The following is a 23,358-nucleotide window of genomic DNA, read 5'->3' as shown; positions in this document are numbered from 1 at the left end:
AGAGCAAGGGGGAAAATGCAGGGTATTCCCCCAAAAATGTACACACCTTGAATAATTATTGATTCCAATGGATTAAATCTGAAAAGAAAGAAACATCAGTTGAGCTATCAAAAAATGTATGTGTATACATTGTTTATATACCCCACATAAACAAAAGAGCAACTGCTACCTTTTGAAATAATGATGTATTTACATTTTATTTTAAAAATACCTAACATAGGAGTCTTTTCTGCATATTTAGAGCATATTTCAAAAATATGGAGAAATTCAAGATTTATTGGATTGCTGTACCTTATAAGGCATATTCATAAGACCTGACATGTGGACAACAACTTTTTAAATACAGTATTTCTTATTTCCACATGAAAAATAAGTTTTAAAAATAAAGATTTTAAGAACCAGAGGAGGAATCAATTAACAATGAAAAACTTTCAAAAATAAACATTTAGCTCTTCACTAGAGGGAAAAAAAATACTCCAGAGACACAAAACAGAACTCCAGGAAAATGGCTTAAACAATGAAAACAACTAAGAATTTTGTAAGTTTTCTTTGGGCATAAGCCTGCCAGGCTTGAAAGCTGGCTCTGTACAGTGGCCGCCTTGTTCTCCGGCCTCAGGCCTGGGCGGTGAGGCTGGGGCGCGTCAGGCGGGCCTCAGAACCTGGCCCGTGGCAGGCAGCTCTGGAGGAAAGACTCGTGCCCCCTGAAGAAACAGTTCAGAAACTACAAGGAGGTGCCGTGCTCAGGGACCCCGGTGGCTCTACATGCTTTCTCCCTCGCTCTGGGAACGGGGGATACAGCACAGAGACCGCCTTCTTTGTGCGGATGGGAGCATGAGTTCACAGCTTAGGTTGGTGGCCAGGAACCTGGGCAGAGTGCTCATCCTCCCCAGGAAGCTGGGACTTGGGAGGCGAGAAGCTCTGTGCAAGGCATGGTCTGAGGTTGGCTGAGTTTAGGCAACGCCCATCTCTCAGGCACTTTCTCTTTGTCAAAACATTTGGAACATCCTGTTTTCTTTCTTTGTCTTTCAAATTGGAGGCTGCATAAGGGAATCATAATTGAATCAGCTGCCTTCTTCCTCTATCTGATTTCTCCTTTTAGGTCCCAGTCATTCCCGCCAGCGGGTGGGTGTGCTTGCCCATGTCCATGCTCAGCTTTGTCCAGTGTCCTTGGCTCCTCTCTGCCTCCTCTTTGTGGGTCCTCGCAGGTGGCTGAGGGTAGTGTTACAGTCATCAGTAGCCATGCTGCTTTCATCCATAAGTTAGGTGGCCCAAAGTGAACCCAACTGATTTGGAAACTTAAATTGTTTGATTTCAGGGGGGTGGGTGGGGGTGCGTGGAGAGAAAGAAGGAAGGAAGATAGGTATAGACTGAGAGAGCCCTGGCTGGTGTAGCTCGTCTGGTTGGGCCTCGTCCCATGCACCAGGAGGTTGCCAGTTCAGTTCCCGCTCAAGAGCACATGCTCAGTCCCCAGTAAGGGGTATGCAGGAGGCAGCCATTCATTCTCAAATCGATATTTCTGTCTCTCTCCCTCTCTCTCTCTCTCTCTCTCTCTCTCTCTCTCTCTCTTAATATATTTTTACTGATTTCAGAGAAGAAAGAAGAGGGAGAGAGAGATAGAAACATCCATGAGAGAGAATCATTGATTGGCTGCCTCCTTCATGCCCCCTACTGAGAATCAAGCCCACAACCCAGCATGTGCCCTTGACTGGAATTGAACCCAGGACCTTTCAGTCTGCAGGCCACCGCTCTATCCACTGAGCCAAACCAGCTAGGGCTCCTCTCTCTTGAAAAATCAATAAACTATTCTTTTTAAAAATGTTTAAAAAGAAAAAGAAAACCAGCTCTTTGACTTAAAAAATAAAAATAAAAGTCTGAGAGAGCCCAAACAGGGATTTCACCATTCAAAAGACTTCATGTTAAGGTGAGAAATAAGAATGTGCCTTATATAAAAATAATTACAATAAAATTCAAAGTAAACAAAGGCTTTAAGAAGCCCCTAGCACCCTATTCCAAGCACTACCTTCATTATCCGGGAATCTCTGTTTCTAACCTAAATGAACATGCTCTAATTTAATTTTCTCTGGTCCTTTTTCAGTGGCTATTTCCTTGCTTTCAGGTTCTTTATTAAATTTGCTTGTCTTCTCTCTGTAGAAGAATTCCAGTTCCATTGAATTTTCTGATTTGGCTTGAATCTGCACCCTTTCACTGGTCCTTGTGGTGGTTCTCTGAACCGTCTCCATGCCCCTCTTACCTGTGGCCATCAGGCCTGAGCAACACTTCCGCACGCGCAGATACTGCAGCGAATGGGGAGAGGGAAAGCAGGCACTCCCATAAACACCGCATCGTATAACCTTCCGGCTCCGGTTTATCATTTAATATAATCTTCCCCGGGGCAGCAGCTTGGAAGTCAGTCCATGCACAGAAGCATTTATCGGATGATGTGTAGAGAGTCAGAGCTTCCATCATGGTTAAAGGGAAATTCCAGAGGGTGTTATTTGGCTTAATTTATTGTGGCATTGGCAGGATGTGACCTCTCTGTGCCTTGTGGGTCAAGGAGGCAATGGCAGTACAGAGCTGATTAGAGGGGGCGGCTCTCCTCAGCCATGCTGGCCTTCGATGCCAGAAAACCAGGCCGGCTGGAATACGCGTGTGACGTGGCTGAGTGATTAGAGGGTAACCTGAAGAACGTGCTTCCTAATTGCATCATCTGACTCATGTATCGCCGCGCAGCATCTTGGTGCAGTGACAGGCCCGTGCGGGGGTATGAGAGGCCTGGGAGGCTCAGGTAGCCAGGCGGCTGCGCTTTCCTCCGGAAGAAATGTGATGCCTATTACATTAGAGTTGGATTCTGAGAGTAATTAGAGTGTGATGGTCTACGTAACTCGTGTTTTATATGGAGCATTGTTAATTATGTTTCCGTCTCTTGGGACTATGCAGAATTAGCCCTGGAAATTCTGTAGTTGCCAAAATGTTGGGGGGAAAAGTGCGGTACAGCTTGTACAAAGTGAAATGATCTCCCCAAATGTTCTTTGGCCTTTAAGAGACTCCGAGGCCTGATATGTTCCATTAAGACTGTGAATAATAAGGCACTAATTGAATGTCACCTGAATTCTAACTGCATGTTTATATGCATATATGACTTCTAAAGTAAAAATAAATTCACTTTTGAGGCTCACCGCTAGGCTGGACGGCCCCCAAGTACATGGCCACCTGTCACAGTTTGTGGCTCCTACTAGTAAGTCACAGTATTAAACTTAGTTTGTCATTTACTGTGCAGACTGACACTTTTTAAAAGCAGATGGTCTTTCCTAGCTGAAATCAATAAAAGTATTTATTTTTTAAAAGTCCTCTCTGATCTCAATAAAAATATATTTTGAAAGAATAAGAAATAAAATCAGATGGTCTTGTGTTTCCCGTGACAGTACAGGCACCGGGAGACCATAATGCATAGCTTCCGACCTGACCTTAAAGACTGATTTCACCAAATGCAGTGAAAGCCACTGGATAATGACACAGCTTTCTTGACGTCTGGTTTCCAGAAAGGCTATTGTTTATACCCCACATTTGAATGGGAAGTGCTGGCTGAGTAGCGAGAGTTAGAAACATCGATGAGAGAGAAACATCGACCAGCTGCCTCCTGCACACCTCCCACTGGGGATGTGCCTGCAGCCAAGGTATATGCTCTTGACCGGAATCGAACCTGGGACCTTTCAGTCCGCAGGCTGACGCTCTATCCACTGAGCCAAACCGGTCAGGTGACGCAGCTTTCTTGATGTCTGGTTTCCAGAAAGGCTATTGTTTATACCCCACATTTGAATGGGAAGTGCTGGCTGAGTAGCAGGTGGCACTGTGCTTAGCTGCCTTGCTGCACGCCAAGGCCGAGAGGTACCCTGGTTTCCATGCCCTCCCTCTGCTCCTCACTGGCAGGCCTCCCACACCACCTGCCTCACGCTGGTGAGCAGAGCAGCCACTTCACCTCCCCAGGACAGACTTGCCCACCAGAGTACAGGATCTCAGGAGAGTAGAGAGGGGAAAAGGAGGCAGGGGTGGTTTTTGTTTTTGTTTATTCAGATTTTAAATTAAATAATACTCCTCAAAAAAATACCCCTTGTATTCTCTCCTACCTGAAAGTCTTCACAGCTCAGTTAAAATTAGTTCTTTATCCCAAGTATGTCTTGATTTAACTGGGGTGGGGGGGAAAGGGGGAGAGGGATTAGTTCTTCATCTAATAAGAGCTTAAGAAATAAAAAAACATGTCGCCTTGATGTTAGGTAGGATACCTTCTTGTCTTCATTCTCCAGAAAGCAATGGTAGCCACTTCAGAAAAAAAAAAAAGAACTCCCTTTACACAAAATTCCAAACACAATTTTCCTTTAATAAAAGATCACGTTGAATTTAGCTCCACATCCTGGGTTATGTCAGTTGTCTGTGCTTAAGTAATTCTTATTAATGCCCTAGGGTTTTCTTTTCCTGCTTTTTCATTAGCAGTCTTTTAAGCATTTCTTTTCTCAGTTCTTTAATGTGATGCATGTAATTTAAGAAATGCTGAAGTAGATAATTTAGCAGTGGTCGAATAGGGAAGTGCGGTGGCGGCCTATACTTGTGTCTGCCTCTCCCACAGTAGTTGCACTTTCCAGTGTCCACCTCAGGGGGGCACCAGATCCCCCAGCATTGTTTCTGTGAAGAAAAAGGCGCAGATTGCAAATTCTGTTTTCACTGTTGGGGATGAAGGACTTTTCAACCAGAGATGAAGGGAGAGAGAAAAATTTAAAAATAAATAATAAAAACAGGGCAGGGGTCGACCTGGGAGTCATTGCCACTAAGAGGCTGAGCTGAGAAGCAGCAGGGGGCTGAGGAGCTGTCTGCCCGCTCAGGCTGCACCAGCTCACTGGGCAGAGGCCACTGGGCCAGGCTAGGAGAGTGACTTCAGACTTGCGGGATTTTGTTGAGCATCTTGAACGCATGCCTGTGTCTGAATGCTCTGAGAGAACACGGGTAAATTTAAAACACAAAAGTACATTTGGTACTTGTTAAGTTTTGGGGGTTTTTCTTGAAGCCTAGAAATGACAGATTTATCACTAATTAAACAATAATTGTATTATGGAGTACTGAAAAAAGTTGCTTGTAGTATAAACAACATCTGGTAAAGATTACAAAGAACGAATATTTTTCCATCTCAAATTTATTGAAAGAAACTTGAATCTTTTCAAACAAAATAGATCCTAAAAATGTAAAAGGGATATTTATAGTCTTATGTTTAGTACAGTCAAACCTCGTTTCTCGAACTTCTCCCATCTGGAACAGGTCAGTTCTCAACCAAGTTGTTCACAGAAAAAATGTCTCCATTGTTGAACCAGACTTTGGTTTTCGAACTGACAGCCCTTTCAAGCTGATACCTCAGCATGACAGAAAGCATCTCTCAGACAACAAATAGAGGACAGAATGCTTTGGTTGCTGGAGAAATTCATGATTAGCACAATTTTAAAACATAAAGAGGCCATCAAGAGTGCTAGTGTTGCTAAGGGTGCCACAAGGATCACAGGCAATTGAAGAGCTCAGAAGCTGTTGTTGATGGGGATAAAGGAAACAGTTAGCTAGTGACAGCGTTTCGGAGGCAGCGATGAGTGAACAAGCAAAGATGCTGCACACTGACCTGAAAGACACCCCTGGACCGAGTGCTGGGAGGGATTCGTTTAAGGCCAGTAGGAGGTGGTTCGATAATTTTAACAAAAGTGTTTGTTTATAGATCAAACAGTACATTAGACATGCACTGTGTATAAGAAAGGTTAAAAACAGGGAATCATTTGGGGTCTGGAACCTATTAATTCAATTTACATTATTTCTAATGGGAAAAAATAATTCCGTTTTCGAACAAATTGGTTCTCAAACAGCCTTCCCCGGAACAAATTAAGTTCCAGAACCCAGGTTCCCTGTATTTTAAAAGTAGAAAAGGAGAAAATGGCATAATAAAAAAAATACATATTTATAAAGATCTTACTTTACATGATAGAAGTGAAGGTTTTATTTAAGTAGATTTTTTTAAGCCAAATTATTTTGAACTCAATAAAGGGGTTTACTGTTGAATTTTATGAAGAATCCTCTTTTAAGAAGAGAGTTGTTTTTTTGTTGATTTTACAGAGAAAGAGGGAGAGAGAGAGAGAGAGAGAGAGAGAGAGAGAGAGAGAGAGAGAGAAAGAAACATGGGTTTGTTGTCCCACCTATTCATGCATTCATTGGTTGATTTTTGTATGTGCCCTGACTGGGGATCAAACCCGCAACCTTGGTGTGTCAGGATGCCACTCTAACCAACTGAGCTACCCAGCCAGGGGGAAAGGTATTTTTTGATGACTATGAAAACAGTTTAATTTATATACATATATTAACACAAGGGCCTCTCAAAAGAGTCATTTACACAGTGGGACAGGATTGCTGGTTGGTGGGTAAACTGGAGGGAAAGCTTCTAATCAGTCATTCTTTAGAAAAAAGGCCATTCTTGAGTTAAATATTTAAACTACATTAAAATAGGCTATGAAAGAGGGTCTTTTCCAGGCTTCCTGAACTTCAGCTGCTTATCTCTCACGTGCAGTTTCCCTTTTTATTTCTTAGGAAAAAATGTCTATGAAGGGTGATCAACGAAAAGGCTTTAGAATTTTTTTTTGTTAATCCTCACCCAAGGATATTTTTATTCCACTGACTTTTAGAGAGTGGAAGGGAGGGGGAGACATCGATGTGAAAGAGACACATCAATTGGTTGCCTCCTGCACACGCCCCAACCAGGGCCAGGGAACAAACCTGCAACTGAGGTATATGCCCTTGACCAGGAATCGAACCTGAGACCCTTCGATGTGAGGGCCAATGCTCCAACCACTGAGCGTAACGACCAGGGCTTCGTTTCCTTGCTGCCTTTTTATTTTTTATAAGAGGCATTGCGTTTTGTCTGTGAATTACATCAAATCATAGTAAAATTTCCCTCTCGTGTGTATTCTCTTCCCCTGCCCCACCCATACTCTTTCTCTTGCGCACACATACACACACAATCAGAAAATGATAGAAGGCAAGATTTCTTCTTGATGATTCTGTTCTTTCATGTTCTCAGGCCTCCTTTAAGTGGCAAGTGGCTTGTAGTGGTCACTGCTGAGCCAGGATGAGAATAACAGGAGACACTGAGGGCAGAGAGCAAGCACTGGCGTCATTTGTACAGTTCACAGTCCAAATGACTGCTGGACTCTCCCTCACCTCTGCCCACAGCCCCGGCCCCGCGGGCACAGCCACTCGGTCCCTGTGCATCTCTTCTGTGCTGGCTTTGTCTTTCCTTGAGTTGTTGAGGTAGGAGGTGAGGGCAGAGGAAAGGTAACCAGTGCAGTTCTGGGAGCTGTGGGAGATAAGAAGGGGTGCACAGCCCACAGAAAAGCTGGTCCATGAGAAAGGAAGCCAGTGTCCAGAGCTCCCCATCATCCTCGACTGTTCATCCCCCAGAGTTTAGTGAAAGGACTGGGGCAGTGAGAGGAGGCGGGAGAAGGGCAAACCTCGTGTTATGGATGGCCTCCTGGTGACGTTTCCCAGACTGGAAATCATGTGTACATGGACATCGCCAGGCCAGATGGGGAAGAGAAGAGCGGGAAGGAGCCGATTTTGGTAGGATGGAGAAAACATGCCAAAGGATGGGCTCCAAGGAAGTTCTGTCTTTCCTCATTTTTACAGGGAAGATGCGAGCCTGGGTTGTGGGGCTTCAGAGCGTGGGTCTGGGCTCTGGGCTGCTGCGGGGATTGTGGGTGTTACGGTGGGTCCCATTTTAGCAATCAGACAGGACACAGAGGGTTAAATGTTTGCCTCTTCCCTCACACGGATGCTGTAAGGAGTCAGGGGGAAGTGATGGCTTCCAAGGAAGCATAAATTAAGACTTTCATTCTATTTGGAGGATTCCCTTGATAAGAAAAGCAGCTTAAGTTCGCTTTTGTGATTTGATGTCACTGGAACGCATGCCTGGCCTGTGAGCACGCTGGGCTGATGAGGGGACTCAGTGACCCTGAAATTATGTGCGCGGGAAGTGTGAAGAGTCTCATTCTAAAAGCCATCAGTCAAGGCCAGGGATGAGAAAAAGCTGTTCACAGCTCTGGGGCGGCAAGGGAGACTGGTTTCAAAATAAAAATTTCTGCCCCTGCTGCCTCAGCAGAGCCCCCCTGCCTCCTGGCATCTTATCCATTTTAAAAACTAAACACGTTGTGGCAGCAGGTTGCGAGCAGCCGAAGGTCTGAAATACTTGGATAGCAAGAAAGTGAAGAGGCAAGTGCACTTCGTGGAGCGAGCAGGCGGGTTCCACCCAGCCGGGGGGCATTTACGACATGGATTGAGCTGATTTGCTAGAACACATTGCATAAAGGAAACGCAGGTCCAAGCTCTCATCTTCTTTTAATAGATTGAGTTAGAACTTCCCTGCTTCTCCCTTTGATTTCCGTGGTAGTCCTGTTCTACACCCGGGTCATCCTTTCTTTGCCATTTGGGACACTAGTGATTAGTATCCAGTGGTGTCTACTAGCATCACATTTATAGAGCGGCTCTGGAGTGGTCAGAGGCTAGAACTCTGGGACAGCAGGAATGTCCTGTTTTACCATTGAATTTGGTTTTCCACCGGCGCATTTTCAGGCTCTGCCTGCCTGTGCGCACACGGCAGTGGCTTCATCTTCAGCACTCATATTCAGGAGGCACGTGGTCTGTGTGTGAATCCCAAAAGCTGTTCGGGCAAATTTGATGAATCACTTTTCTTCCAGACATGCACTTTGCTTTTTCCTTCTTGTTTGACTTTTCCATTCTGAATACATAGAAACTTTTATGATATTTTCTGGGCGTATATCCAGTAACCTGTTAATAACTGTTATTATTTACAGTGAAGCTGAAAAGCAGCGTGATTAACTGAGATCAAAACCAAGAAATAACCCGCCTCTCTTCTGTTGAGACATGGTTCTGCAAGCCAGTTCCTGAGCACATAATGGATTTATCTGTGGACATTGTTAGTTGGTTTCTTTTAGAATGCACATCAGTAGAGGGTTATGGAGCATGGGTTCTCTACTTAAAGAGTAGAGATTTATAATTTACAAATCCCAAATCTCTTCAAATAATTAAAAGGGAATCATCCATCACTTTAACAAGTGGGGATGCTCTTGCCCCGGCTTTCCGTGGCAGCCTGCAGTGGCGGTGTGAGAACACTAGGTGGCACACGTTCAATGTTGCAACTCAAAACGCCTGCGCAGAATCCACAGTGAAAAAGAAAGGCTGGGTGTATCTGTCCAATTTTCCCAACAAAGCTACATTCTCCACAACTAAGGATAGTTCCCCTCAAATCAGTGGCAACCTCTGTTAAATTTCTTGTATTTTGTTATGGGGGGAGGGGGGGAGAATGTGCATGCATTTGTGTGTACATATACATTTTGTTAATGTCAGAGAGGTTGTACAATACATTCTGCAGTTTGCTTTGTCATCTTGGGAATATTTCCATATCTGCATATTCAGGTCTTCCTCATTCTTTTTAATCACTGCCTTGTACTCCATCATAGAATTTAATTTCTTGATGGACACCTGGCTTGTTTTCAGTTTATACTGTACAAGCAATGCTACAATGAGCATTCTTATACAAATATTGTTATTAATCATTGCAAGTATATGCATAGGGCACATTTCCAGCAATGGGATTGCTAAGTCATAGGACACCTACCTACACTTAAATTTTAATAAATATTGTGTAATTGTTCTCAGAGAAGAATCTACCAGTTTATGCTTCCAACCAAAGCATATGAGAATGTTTCCCTGCATTCTTATTAGAACTGCTATCCTACTTAATTTTTTTGCTCACCTTATAAACGAAACATTTTATTTTGATGTATTTCTTCTACAAGATTAAGCAGACTTTTATATTTACTGACCCCTTGTATTTCTTGTTTTCTAAATTTCATATTGCTATCTTTATTTTTATATCAAGTTGTATGATGTTTTATTCATTATGAGATTTTGGAAATTAAAGAAATTAGTCATGCTGCAAAACCTGTTTCTTATGGTGTGATCTTTGACTTCTTTTTGAGGGCTCGGGTGGTATGATGACGTTTTTAATACTTTTGTAAGCAAATGTATCAATCTTTTTAATGACTTCTGAGTTTGGGGTATACCTGCAAAAACTTGTTCTAATTCCTATTAACTCGCCATCTATGACTGAGGCTCTCTTAACCACCATCAAACTAACCTACTCAGTACTGACACTTGTCTTCCTGTTGTGTGCTCCCCTGGCCACTGTGGACTGTTCTCAGTCATGCCGGAACTCTTCTAGTTTCAGCAATTAAGTTGTAAGCTTACGAAAACGAAAATCGTGTTTATTTGCTAACCTGCATATGCAAATGTGTTTGCCTTTACTATATTTATGTATTACATAAGCCAATGAAATGTGAGTGTGAAAAGGAAGAGAGGGTGGGGTGTTTGCAAAAAGCCTTAGAACTCATTAAAACTTTATTCTACATTTGTAATACCTTAACAAATAAATAAAGTAAAGATTTAAAAAATAAAAATAAAAAAAAGAAAGGCTGGGGATAGGCACCATTCTCTACTCGGCGTGATCAGAAAGCTTGAGGGATGAAGCACACCCTTTCTTCTTTTTCTCTTGGGGCAGGTGGGGTATGAGAAAGATATTTCCCAAAACTATGACACCAGGAAATTCCCTGCAGAGCCTAACCCACTAACACTGGGTGCTACTACAAATACCTGATTTAGAACACAAGTGACATTTCATCTGGCCTAATCTCATGCTCTGATGTCTGCCCAGGAAGATACAGAACCTGGGTCAGGCCTGCTAATGCCTCACCTAGGCCACGTTTAAACCATCAAAACTGTCACAAAAATATTTAGGTAATAAATTAGATCACTTCCGTCATTTGAGATGATGGTATGTTAAATTTTGTATTAACCCTCTTTTCATCCTAAATAATTTAAACTGCTGCATTCATGGTGCACTGAGCTATGACATTACTTAGTCCATCATGGCAGTGGTCACTGCTTTCCTCGGTATACACATTTGTAATACCTTAACCAATAAATAAATTAAAGATTTTAAAAAAAAAAAAAAAGAAAGGCTGGGGATAGGCACCATTCTCTCCTCGGCGTGATCAGAAAGCTTGAGGGACGAAGCACACCCGTTCTTCTTTTTCTCTTGGGGCAGGTGGAGTATGAGAAAGGTATTTCCCAAAACTAGTCATATCACGCAAACTGTGACACCAGGAAATTCCCTGCAGAGCCTAGCCCACTAACACTGGGTGCTACTATAAATACCTGATTTAGAACACAAGTGACATTTCATCTGGCCTAATCTCATGCTCTGATGTCTGCCCAGGAAGATACAGAACCTGGGTCAGGCCTGCTAATGCCTCACCTAGGCCACGTTTAAACCATCAAAACTGTCACAAAAATATTTAGGTAATAAATTAGATCACTTCCGTCATTTGAGATGATGGTATGTTAAATTTTGTATTAACCCTCTTTTCATCCTAAATAATTTAAACTGCTGCATTCATGGTGCACTGAGCTATGACATTACTTAGTCCATCATGGCAGTGGTCACTGCTTTCCTCGGTATGAAACCATGGTGACCTCAGCACCTAATAGGCGGGAACGGGAAGAGCCCGCCCAGGTCTGACCTGGAGGTCCTTCTAGGCCAGTGATGGCGAACCTATGACACGCGTGTCAGAGGTGACATGCGAACTCATTTTTTTGGTTGATTTTTCTTTGTTAAATGGCATTTAAATATATAAAATAAATATCAAAAGTCTTCGTTTTACTATGGTTGCAAATATCAAAAATTTTTATATGTGACACGGCACCAGAGTTAAGTTAGGGTTTTTCAAAATGCTGACACGCCGAGCTCAAAAGGTTCGCCATCACTGCTCTAGGCCCTGTGAGGTCAGACTCATTACCAACACTGGCTGCACAGGTAGCTCCGTGTCCTCACTGCAGCGTGCTGGTGGCTGCACGGGTAGCTCTGTGTCCTCACTGCAGCGTGCTGGTAGGAAGTGTTTTACGTTTGTCCACGATACTGGCTCCTTTCTTCTGGATCATAGGGGCTTATTGCAGAAAATGTGGGGCATACCTGAACCCGAAGAGAAAGTAAAGCATGCCTGTAACCCCTTGCCCAAGGAGAACCACTGTTTGCATTTGTGTGCAGGGTTTTGTCCATTTCTTCTAACCCAAAGGACTGGGCCCATTTTCTAGGCACCAGCAGTTCCAACAACTCCTTTGCCTGATAATAGCCAGATGTTACTGATGAAATGCTTCTGATGTTTTACTGTCTCCTGGTCTTTCCTCCAGCCCCAAGCAGCCTGCCACCCTGCCATCTTCAGAATTGTTGATGAAATGTTCAGGTAAATGTTGCGCTATTTCTGCTAATAATTGGTTTAAAAATGCTTAATTTTCAAATATAAATAAAAACATTCTGGGGTGATCTCTGGGTGTGTCATGGGGTAATTAGTTTCTGATCCCATCTTACCCTCTGAGCTTTTTGGTAAAACCCAAATGTCAGTGTAAATTTAAAAGACAATGCTTAAGAATTAAGATAATCTTCTTTATTTACCCTTTTGAAATTCTAATAATAATGGTAGAAAAGAGTTGAACTAGATTTTAAATAAATACTCGTAGCACTTTTCTCAGCTCAAAATAAAGTGTAGCAGTGTGCTCCCTTCACCACACGAGGGCTGACCAATCTTTTTAAGGGATTTTTTAAGCTAAGGAAAAACAAGAAGAATAAGTAATAAATGCTTTCTTAACAGAGCTCTTCTGAAAGTTAAAATCAGCTATGTGAGTTATCTTATAACACGTTGATTTTTATTGGGCAAACCAGAGTACTTCCTCGAAGTGCAGTGATTCACAGGTGCCAAGAGAGGATGCACTAGCCCAGTGATGGCGAACCTATAACACGTGTGTCAGAGGTGACAGGCAAACTCATTTTTTTGGTTGATTTTTCTTTGTTAAATGGCATTTAAATATATAAAATAAATATCAAAAATATAAATCTTTGTTTTACTATGGTTGCAAATATCAAAAAATTTCTATATGTGACACGGCACCAGAGTTAAGTTAGGGTTTTTCAAAATGCTGACACGCCGAGCTCAAAAGGTTCGCCATCACTGCACTAGACACAGGTTAGGGGATGCTGCAGCTGTGGGGGACGACCTCTCTGGGAGCTGGTCTCAGGAAGGGTCTCCAGCTTCCCCGGAGCAGCTGGCCCAGGTGCCAGCCCTCCTCCCCACCCACACGCTCAGCCACAGAGCAGCAGACCCTGGGAAAGGAATGTTCACACAGCAAATAACCCAGCAAATAACCGAGACATACCAGCTTTAAGCTAAATAAGCATAGAAATAAGTCAGGATGCTGTTTTTATTTTTATTTTCTTTTAGTCTTTATTGTTGAAAATACTACATAGGTTCTCCATTTCCCCCATTAACCTCTTCCAGCCCGCTCCGTCCTCCCTCCGCCCGGGATGCTGTTCTTAGTTTAAAGCTAGCAGAGTTTGGGCTGCTTTTCTGTTTACACATAAGAAAAGTTGGTTGTATGGAAAGAAACCAGCTCCACGCAGTCTTCCGCCACTTGGGTGGATGGATTTGTTGGAGCCATTTCCCCCTTGGGCAGCTCTTTCTCCACTTGAAAAAGCAAAAGGCCAGTTGCTGCTGCGTGTCTGGGCATACAGTGTGCACATGCTTGCAAAGCACACCCAGGCCTGTGTGGGAAGGATGTGCAGGCTTAATGATTTAAAAACGCAGGAGGCGAATGCTGCACGTTCCAGCCTTTAGAAAAGGGGGAGAGATTCTCCTGCTTCCACACAGGCACTGCCGCCGGGGAGGGAGTTGCTGCTGCAGCGAATGGCCCAGAAGTGTCTGCACTCTCCCCTCCACAGTTTAGGCTTGCGTGTTAGCAGATCACCATTCAATGCCTGTGCCCCGCCATTGCCCACTCAGGTACGCGCTCCTGGAAACCGACGGAGCCCCAGAGGTGCTGGCCACCCTTCAAGTGTTTACGTGCTGCTTTGTAGAAGCTCTGGAAAAAGAAGACAACCAGGTTCGTTATCCTGCACAGATTATTCATTTACCCAAAGAAAGGAAAGCTGCTCAGAGGATGTGGTTCATCACCAGAAAGGAGCATTTTATTTTCAGTGACTTTGATAAGACGGTTTGCTCACAAAGAAAGCTTCCAAGTGTATGCCCAGCAAAGGTAAAACTATGCTATATAATAAAAGGGTAATATGCAAGTCGACCAAACTGCCAAACAATTGGTCGCTATGATGCATTAAGACGCTCGATGCAGGAGCTGCCCCCTGGTAGTCAATGCACTCCCACAAGGGGAGCACCATTCACCCATGGGGAGCAGGCCTAAGCCATCAGTTGGACATCCCCCGAGGGCTCCCAGACTGCAAAAGGGCACAGGCAGGGCTGAGGGACCCCCCTCCCTCCCAAGTGCACGAATGTCGTGCACCGGACCTCTAGTTTTAATTGAAAGTAACAAGGTAGTTCCTGTCGGCCCTGCGCCCAGAAGCATTTACTCACTGTGTGGCAGAGCCCTGCCGTGCCACCCTGCGCGAGCTGTCTGCCCAGCGGACTCCACCCCTCCCAGGCCAGCAAGAGGCATTCTGGGGTCTGTACGGCATGTGCTAAGAAGGAATGCCACTTACTACAAAGCAGTTCTGGACATTCTTAATTATTAGAGTTTCCATTCCATTGAGACCCAAATGTGAATTGGATTCCAAGAGAGAAAGGAAGTAGTGAGGGTGATAAGGGAAGACTTGAATAATTGTAGGGGAGGAGCTAGAAATGGCCGGACGAAGGGGTGGGAGTCGGACACCATCGGCAAGCAAGGAGCCAGGCCCAGGGCCTGCAGGAAGACCTGCTCTGCAGGGCTCCATCCACAGAGACCAGGCAGCGCTGGCCAGGACCGCTGACCAGTGAGTGACCCTGGAAACAGGGCCCTCTCCGCCTGAGGGCTCTCGCCTTTGGGCATTTTACCAGCTGTGCTGTGTGGCGTTCCGCCTGTTCAAGGACCTGGGCCTGCTTCCCGGAGGGAGGCCGTCCGGTCCCTGATGCTTCCAGCACTTGGACCTAGCGCTCAGGTTTATCATTGTTGTTTGAGGCAATGACAAGTATTTCTGATGTATCTTTTCCCATCATCTCTTTCCCTAGGAAAGTTAGCTAGACTGCAGCAAACAGCCTTGTCATTGGTGCCCGGCTTGGGATTTGGTAGGTCTGCGGAAAGGCACTGTCTGGCCGGCCCTCGTACTTAGTTTGAGGCATAACTGTAAATATCTTTTCTCCTCCCTGGTACATTCTGTCACTTCCCAGTTAGGAACCAGCCAGTAGAAAACCTCTCCCTCGCCTGGTGGAGCACACCTCGGTGGGGCGAGACTGAGAGACGTGTTGCTCTGTCGTGTTAGCGCGAGTCTGGTTTTCTTATCCGCTTTGCTCCTCCTGAGTGCTGGCCTTGGGCACTACGGATTTGGACTCGATTTGCAGTTGCTTTTAATTAATTAATTTTTCTTTATTTTTTATTGAGGTTTAATTGACATTCTACTAGTTGCAGGTGTAAAACATAATGATGAAATATTTATATATACTGTGAGATGATCTCCACAATAAGTCAAGGTAACTTGTCACCAAATATACTTACAAATTTTCTTTTCTTGTGAGGAGAACTTTTAAGATCTACAGTCTTAGCAATTTTCAAACATGCAATATAGTCTTGTAAACTGTATACTACATCTGCACATTACATCCCCATGACTTCCTTATCTTGTAGATGGAAGTCTGTACCTTTTGACTTCCTTTACTGATTTCCCCCACCCCCTATCCCCACTCTATCAACCACCAGTCTGTTCTCTTTATCTGTGAGCTTGGTCATTTCACTGAGCATAACACCCTCGGGGCTCACCCATGTTGTCACAAATGGCAGAATTTCATTCTTAATGGCTGGATAATACTCCATTCTACACACACACACACACACACACACACCACATTTTCTTTATCCACTCATCCACTGATGGACACTTAGGTTGTTTCCATATCTTAGATATTGCAAATAATGCTGCCGTGAACATGGGGGGGTGCATATGTCTTTTTTAATTAGTGTTTTCATTTTTGTCAGATAAATACCCAGGAGTGGGATTGCTGGATCATATGGTAATTGTATTTTTAACTCTTTGAGGAACCTCCATACTGTTTTCCATAGAGGCTGCACCAATTTACATTCCCACTAACAGTGTGTAAGGATTCCCTTTTCTCCATATCCTTGCCAGTATTTGTTATTTCTTGTCTTTTTTATGATAGAAATTCTAACAGGTATGAGGGGATATCTCATTGTGGTTTGATTTGCATTTCCCTGATAACTAATGATGCTGAACTTCTTTTTATGAACCCATTGGCATCAGCATGTTTTCTTTGGAAAAACGTCTATTCAGTTACTCTGCCCATTTTTTAATCAGATTGTTTGAGGTTCTTTTCTATTGAGTTATATCAGTTCTTCATATATTTTGGATGTTAATCCCTTATCAGATATATGTTTTTCAGATATTTCCTCCCATTTCAGTAGGCTACCTTTTCATTTTGTTGATGGTGTAGAAGCATTTTGCTATGTAGAAGTGTTGTAGTTTGATTTAGTCCCACTTGTTTATTTTTGCTTTTGTTCCCTGTGCTTATGGAGCCAGATCTATTTTGAGTTAATATTTGCATATAGTGTAGAATAGTGGTCCAGCTTCATTCTTTTGCATATGGCTGCTTAGTTTTCCCACCACCATTTATTGAAGAGACTGTCCTTTTCACATTTTATATTCGTGGCTCCTTTGTTGTCAATTAATTGACCATATATGCGTGTGTTTATTTCTGGGATCTTGATTCTGTTACATTGATCTGTGTGTCTGTTTTTATGCCAGTTCCATACTTGAGCTCACTATAGCTTTGTAATCAAGTTTGAAGTCAGGGAGCATGATAACTCTTGCTTTGTTGTTTTTTCTCAAGATTGCTTTGGCTATTTAGGGTCTTGTGAGGTTCCATACCAATTTTAAGATTGTTCGTTTTATTTCTGTCACTTTTAATTTAGAACAGTACCCTGACCAGGTTACATGTATCTGGTGGTGCGGGGCACACTGAGTCCTACTGCAGGACAGGGCAGGGATCCAAAAAGACAGCAATTCATCACCCTCACCTTTGACTCAGAATCAGAGGACAATGACCTCTTACCTTTGCAAATGGCTACATATACGTGTATTATATCATTTCTCTTCCCAGGGCTATTCCTGAGTGCCTGCCTTTCTGTTGATAGCCTTTATCATCATGGATGCCCTGCCTTCTTGTGTGTCCATTTTTAGATTAATCATGATCCTTGATGCATAGTATCCTTTGTCCTGGGTGTTCCATGCATCACCCTCTTCTTTCTGTGTTCCTTCGTTCATTCTTAATAAAATGAGTATCTATGAACCTGACACCCAAACAAGACCTGGATTAATCAGAATCAGCCGTGTCCGTGTGCTCCTCCTCTAGCCCAGCGTTGCCAACCTTTCGGACCTCACGGACCACCAGTGGTCCACGATTGGCTCTAGCCAATTGCCCTGCCTGTCTCCCCCCAGGGAACCACTATCTTGAATTTATGTTTACCATTCCTTTGCTTTTTCCAAAAATAGTTTGGTCACATAGATATGATTTCCTAAACCATGTTTTCTTTACTTGTGCTTGTTGTTGAACTTTATAAAACAACCAGCAAACAAGAGTAGCTACTGTTTGCAGTCTTTGGAGCTTTGCATTTTTCACTCAGCTGTTACCAAGGTGGCTTTCTGAAGGATGCGCCAGCAGGTGCTGCTGTGTGCTCACAGGGGATGCCCAGTGTAGCCATTTCCTGGGCGTGGGCTTGCAGGTGGTTTCCACATCTCGTTTTCTCTTACCAACAGTGTTGCTCTGAACATTCTCAGGTATATGCTTAGGAGCGGAAGTGCTGGCTGTTAGGAATACAAAGGCCTGCTTCTGTAGATACTCCAAATCACTTTCACTCCTCTCCCCGCAGCAGTTTATAAGACTCATTAACCCCATTCTTCCCATTGTCGGGCATGTTTATTTCACTGCTTCTCCTTTCTGCGCTTGAATAAAGCTCAGTGCACACGGCAAATCAGTTCAGGTTCTGGATCTAGTGGTGGCAGGATCTAATGATGTACCGGGCTATCTCCCACACGTGAAAGCATAAACTCCGGGGGAAATATTTGGTTTTTTTTTGTTGTTGTTGTTGTTACTCCTCACCTGAGCCGATTTTTCCATTGGTTTTTAGAGAGTGGAAGGGAGGGGGAGAGAGAGAAACATTGATGTGAGAGAGACTCATCAGTTGGTTGCCTCCTGCCTGACTCAGTGGCCAATGCCAAGTATTCGGAGGGAGTGGGGCAGCAGAGTTCTCATAAACTGCTGGGCGGGGGGGGCGCATGGTGCAGCCGTGGGGGAAACTGTATGGCAGTTTCCTATAAACTTAAATAGCATCTATTCTGTGACCCAGCAACTCCACTCCTGTAGTATTTACCCAACAAAAATGAAAGCCCTGGTCCACAGAAAGACATAAATATGAGTGTAAATCACAACTTTATTCATAATAGTTCCAAACTGGGAACAACCCACATGCCCAGCAATAGGAGAATGAATAAACAGATTATGGCATATTCATACAATGACTGCTTCTAAGCAATAAAAAACATAATGAACTACTTACACACAATAACATGGATGAACCTCAAAAAGACATGTTGAGCCAAAGAAGCCAGACACAAAAGAATATGTATTCTTATGATTCTGTTTATATGAAATTCAAAAATAAGCAAAACTAATCTCTCATTGAAATCAGTGCTGGTTGCGAGAGCAGGTGGAAGGTTGCCTGTCACAGCCACAGGGCACCATTGGGGGACAGGAAGGTCGGGTCCCACTGGGAGTGGTGGTCACAGTGGTTCACACATTGACCACAGCTTGCCACTTCGTACCCTTAACGCCTGTGCACTTCACTGTCTAGATTTCACCTCCACTTTTTACAAAAGTCTCGTGGAGCTTCTGTGCCTCCGTGGCGATGGCGGTGAAACACCGTCTCGACTGCCTTGGAGACTCACTCACATAGAAGAGTCCTGTGTATAATCAGGCCCATGTGAGGTAAAGAACGTACATAAACACATCAGGAGCAGAACTTTATTTTCCTTAAGCCCCAGATGGCTTCTTTAAAAGATTTATTTTTCTAGAATATATTTACAAGATTGCTGGGAGCATCTTTTTTTTTTTTTTAAATAAAAGAAAAACATTTTGACCACGTTAGTACTAGTGGGTCCTTTTGGGGCAGAGGATGCGAGCCTTTGTATTTTCTTAACACTCCTTCCAGTCCTGATGTTCATGCGGTTTTGAATTTTTTATTCTATTGCAGCTGAAGTTTGCACTCAAGACCTACTTTCCTTACGCTCCTCCGTCTCTGGTCATGGCGCTACTCCGGCACCCGAAAGGTATGGTGTGGTTTCGGGAGCACCCCCGCCACCCCTAGGAAACAAGGGAGAGGGACCCTCATCTCAGCGCCCAGTCCGCGCTCAGGGCCTCTAAGTCTGTGGACTTTGACATGACAAGTTGCTTGACTTCCCTGTTAGGATCATTTACCAAAAGAAAGAAAACAGCATAAGAAAAAAGGGCCTCTTGTTAAGTTTTGATAGTCTGCCCCGGATACCACAGTCCTCTGGTGCCAGCCAGGCCCACCTAGATGCCAGGAACAAGCTAAGACTTGGCTGAGTTAGAATACAACAGTGCATTTATTTGTATTTCGTTCGTTCTACTCTATCCCCCTTGTTGGAAAAGGAAAGATAAAAGGACGAATGAAGCCAAGGAAATTTGGGGGAAATTTCTCCTAACCAAGCCAGGGAGGCCTGGGAGGAATTCGGGGAGCGTCGGACCACAGCCTTCTCTGACTCCCTCTCCCAGAGGCCTCACCAGCTGGGGAAGTGATGGTTCCATCCTTAAGGCAACTGGTGTTGGTCCTTAAGGCGCCTGTGAGCTCATGTTTAGCAAACATTTCAGTAGAGTAAAGCCTGAAATCTGAGGGAGAGGCAGCGCAGGCGCAGCGTGCTGGAGAAGGCATCTTATCTGCCGGTGGGAGGGAGAGACAGGGAAGAACAAAAGAATCCGTAACACTTCCTTTTCCCGCCATTTTGGCCCTTTTCCCTGAGACTCGGGTAAGTACATTCATTTAAGGACAGTAGATGTTTCAGAGTTTCACAGCATTTTATAAAGTCGGGCTTCCTCTTCCTTTTTTCTAAAAGTGGTAGATCCTCATCCAAGGTGACCCATCTGACACTGTCTCCTCAGAGGCTGGAGCTGGAGGTGGTGATGGGCCTGCCGGAGCTCTGGGAACAGTTCTGTGAAATGTAACCTGTGGAAACACGATGGAAAGACTAATAACAAGACAGAAAAGTCAGTGATTCACTTTCCAGGGCTACACCGCACAGCTATAGTCAGATACCACAGCCTCAGGCCGCCTGCGTGAGAAGCCCATGAGCTCCAGGAACAGTACTGGAGTTGTTCATTTTACGTAGGGAATCTGTAAGCAAAAGATCCCGGTGGCACACGGGCCTGGACCCAGCCTACTCCCTTTTCCTTGGTGTGACTGTCCTGGATTTATGTCCAAAATAAGTAAATTCAGGCAGAAGTACAAGAGCCTCCTATGCTAGTTTCTAGAACAGTTTTCTGCATATTTTAGGGGGAAAAAACAACAACAGCGCTATGTTCACAAATTGAAGTGTTTTTAATAGTAGAATCTTCTATTTGTCAGAAATTGATTTTATGCCCACTGTGAAGTGCTGTGGGGCATAAAAGATGGATCACTGATGAGCCCTGACTCTCAGGAGCTGTAAGTTGAGGGGACATAAAGTAAGTACGTAAACAGCTAAACAGGAAGACAATGAAAACGCTGTCAAAGGCTGCACGTCCGGAGCAGGGAGTTCAGAGGAGGAAGGGAGAGAATACATGAGCCTTTAATCCGAAACATTTGTGGAGCAGCAGTGGTTACTGTTACTTACGTTATCTTTCTCATGTATTTACTTATAGAGTCTTTCACTACATGCAAATATGGTAACCTTTTTCTGATGTTGTTTCAAACTGCAGATACATACCGACTCAGATGTGTTTAAAATCACAGGATAATTGTGAAACCAGAAAAACTAACTCAAGAAAAGACATTTGTTTGTATATATTTTCTTGGCCTTTTCTTTACTATACCCTGTAATCATATTCTGAATTCATCACAATCATAGCAAGAGTTGGGCAGCCCAGGCCCAATTCCTTTTTGACGGTGTTTTAGTCTCCACATATTTTGAAATCACACACTGTTAGCGATCGAGGAGGGGACAGGTCGGCAGAAAAGAGAAAGCCTGGACCTCCGCAGCAGGGCTTGCCGGGCCTCGGGCTGCGTGGGGGCTTTGCAGATTCCGCGGCCGGCCGGGTTCAGCCCCTGCAGTGCAGCTTGTGTGACTGACGGATCTTTCTCCCCTGGGAACAGCAGAGAGCCGTGGGGTGGGATCCACCGGCCAGGAGAAAAGATGGCCTTCCCCCGAACTCTTCCCGCCTAGCTGCAGGGACTCCGCCCGGTAGGCTTGACTTGTCTTCAGTTCCCCTCTGTTCTCCTTCCGCCCACAGACATCCCACAGGGACTGCGGCACCAGCCACTGAGGCGTATTGCTGAAATGCTCAGAGAATCGGTGGACGACCGGACTCACGGGTAAGCACACACTGAAACCCCAGGTCGGCCTCACCTGTGGTCTCCCCGGGTCCTTCCCTTCCCTTCAGCAGGGCCGATGGAACGGCGTTGTCGGTCTGCAACCATCCAAACGTAAGCACACGCATGCATGTGTAAAGCCTCGTGCAGCATAAGGTTTCTACACGCATGAGCAAGAAAGAATAGATCCTAGAGGAAAAGCGTTGCCCACGGCTGCAGGCTCCTGGCCGTGCAGAGGGGCCTCTCTGGTCCTCTGCTCTTCTTCTCCCCAAGGAAGGAGTTCTAAACGGCTCCTGCACTCGGGTGCAGCGTTTCCTTTTCCTCCTCTGTAATAAGTATCTCATCTAAAATGCAAACATCCGCCCTAGCGTTATGATATTAAGTACCTTCTTGTATGTGTTATTGTCCTAGAAGCATTCGCTTTAGGCTCTAAGTTCTTTGTAACATAACACCCTTCAGCTTCCTCTTAAATTCCTGGCTTTTAGAGTGTATTTTATTCATTGTCTCCACAAGCCTTCAAGGCTGCCTTTATTTGCACTGTTTGCCAGTTTTCCCTCTCGGGATTCCCTGTAACCTGTCACTGAGCATCACAGGTGACCCACAGTGCTCCTGCCCTGCTCCTGTCACTCCCGAGACTAGCACTCCCTCCTGCCCTCCACCCAGACTCCCCGACAGAAGAGACAAGGACTGGTGGCCAAGCAGGGATTCCAGTGTGGCCACAGCAATGCCCGCCACACCTGGCGGCCCTCCCTGCACCCATTCTGTCACCTCTGCTGAAGAGCAGAGCTCAGGGCCCACACCTCCCAGACGCCTGCCTCACCTGGATCTGCCTGACCTAGACTTTGGGGTCCACCTGCAGGGAGGGTCCTTCCAGGCTGGCACTTTCTCAGCCCACATGGACTACCTTGCATAGGTGCTGGTGGGAGACAGGGAGAATGGCCCGGCCCGTCTCTGCAGTGCAGGCCTGCCTGATCTGAGTGTGCAGCCCACCTGGGAGCAGGGAGCATGAGAGCCCCCTGCTCAGCTCACTGCCCGGGACGTCTGCTGGGAGGGACCCTGGGCATCTTCCTTGCTCTGGGCGCATACTGCAGCCACCACTAGCAGGACCAGGGAGCAGCTGCCCACATACTACAGCCACCACTAGCAGGACCAGGGAGCAGCTGCCCACATACTGCAGCCACCACTAGCAGGACCAGGGAGCAGCTGCTGTCCCCGTGGGAAGGAGTGAGACAGTGCTGCCTTCCTTTCGCTCCATTGTCCTGGGAGCTGCCTTCAGAGCATTTCCTCAGGAGCAGCCAGGAGAGCTCTCAATGCACGGCCCCAGCTGCCCCGCTCCGATTTCCAGGGGCGCTGTTAACCCGCTGACGCTACCCCTGTGAACTGTGGGTCCTCACCTTGAGCTGACTCTACCCTTTTTTTTTTTATTTTTTTAAAATATATTTTATTGACTTTTTACAGAGAGGAAGGGAGAGAGATAGAGAGTTAGAAACATCGATGAGAGAGAAACATCGACCAGCTGCCTCCTGCACATCTCCTACTGTGGATGTGCCCGCAACCAAGGTACATGCCCTTGACCGGAAT

At 44.9% G+C, this 23,358-nt stretch overlaps 1 protein-coding gene and 1 long non-coding RNA gene across 2 annotated transcripts in view; one reads left to right on the top strand and one right to left on the bottom strand.

Moving 5' to 3' along the window:
- Positions 1-23,358, top strand: part of FANCC (Fanconi anemia, complementation group C) — a 259,948-nt gene that overhangs the window by 226,463 nt on the left and 10,127 nt on the right. The window contains exons 11-14 of the mRNA XM_014545688.1: positions 12,340-12,392; positions 13,983-14,082; positions 19,447-19,522; positions 21,699-21,780. Coding sequence (XP_014401174.1) covers positions 12,340-12,392; positions 13,983-14,082; positions 19,447-19,522; positions 21,699-21,780 — 311 coding nt within the window. The remainder of the gene's footprint in view (positions 1-12,339; positions 12,393-13,982; positions 14,083-19,446; positions 19,523-21,698; positions 21,781-23,358) is intronic.
- Positions 19,567-23,358, bottom strand: part of LOC106727378 — a 25,911-nt gene continuing 22,119 nt past the window's right edge. The window contains exon 3 of the long non-coding RNA XR_001363560.1: positions 19,567-20,436. This is a non-coding gene — a long non-coding RNA (uncharacterized LOC106727378). The remainder of the gene's footprint in view (positions 20,437-23,358) is intronic.

The sequence above is a fragment of the Myotis brandtii genome, unplaced genomic scaffold, assembly GCF_000412655.1.
Source record: "Myotis brandtii unplaced genomic scaffold, ASM41265v1 scaffold419, whole genome shotgun sequence".
NCBI lineage: Eukaryota > Metazoa > Chordata > Mammalia > Chiroptera > Vespertilionidae > Myotis > Myotis brandtii.
This window is presented reverse-complemented; position numbering and strand designations above follow the sequence as displayed.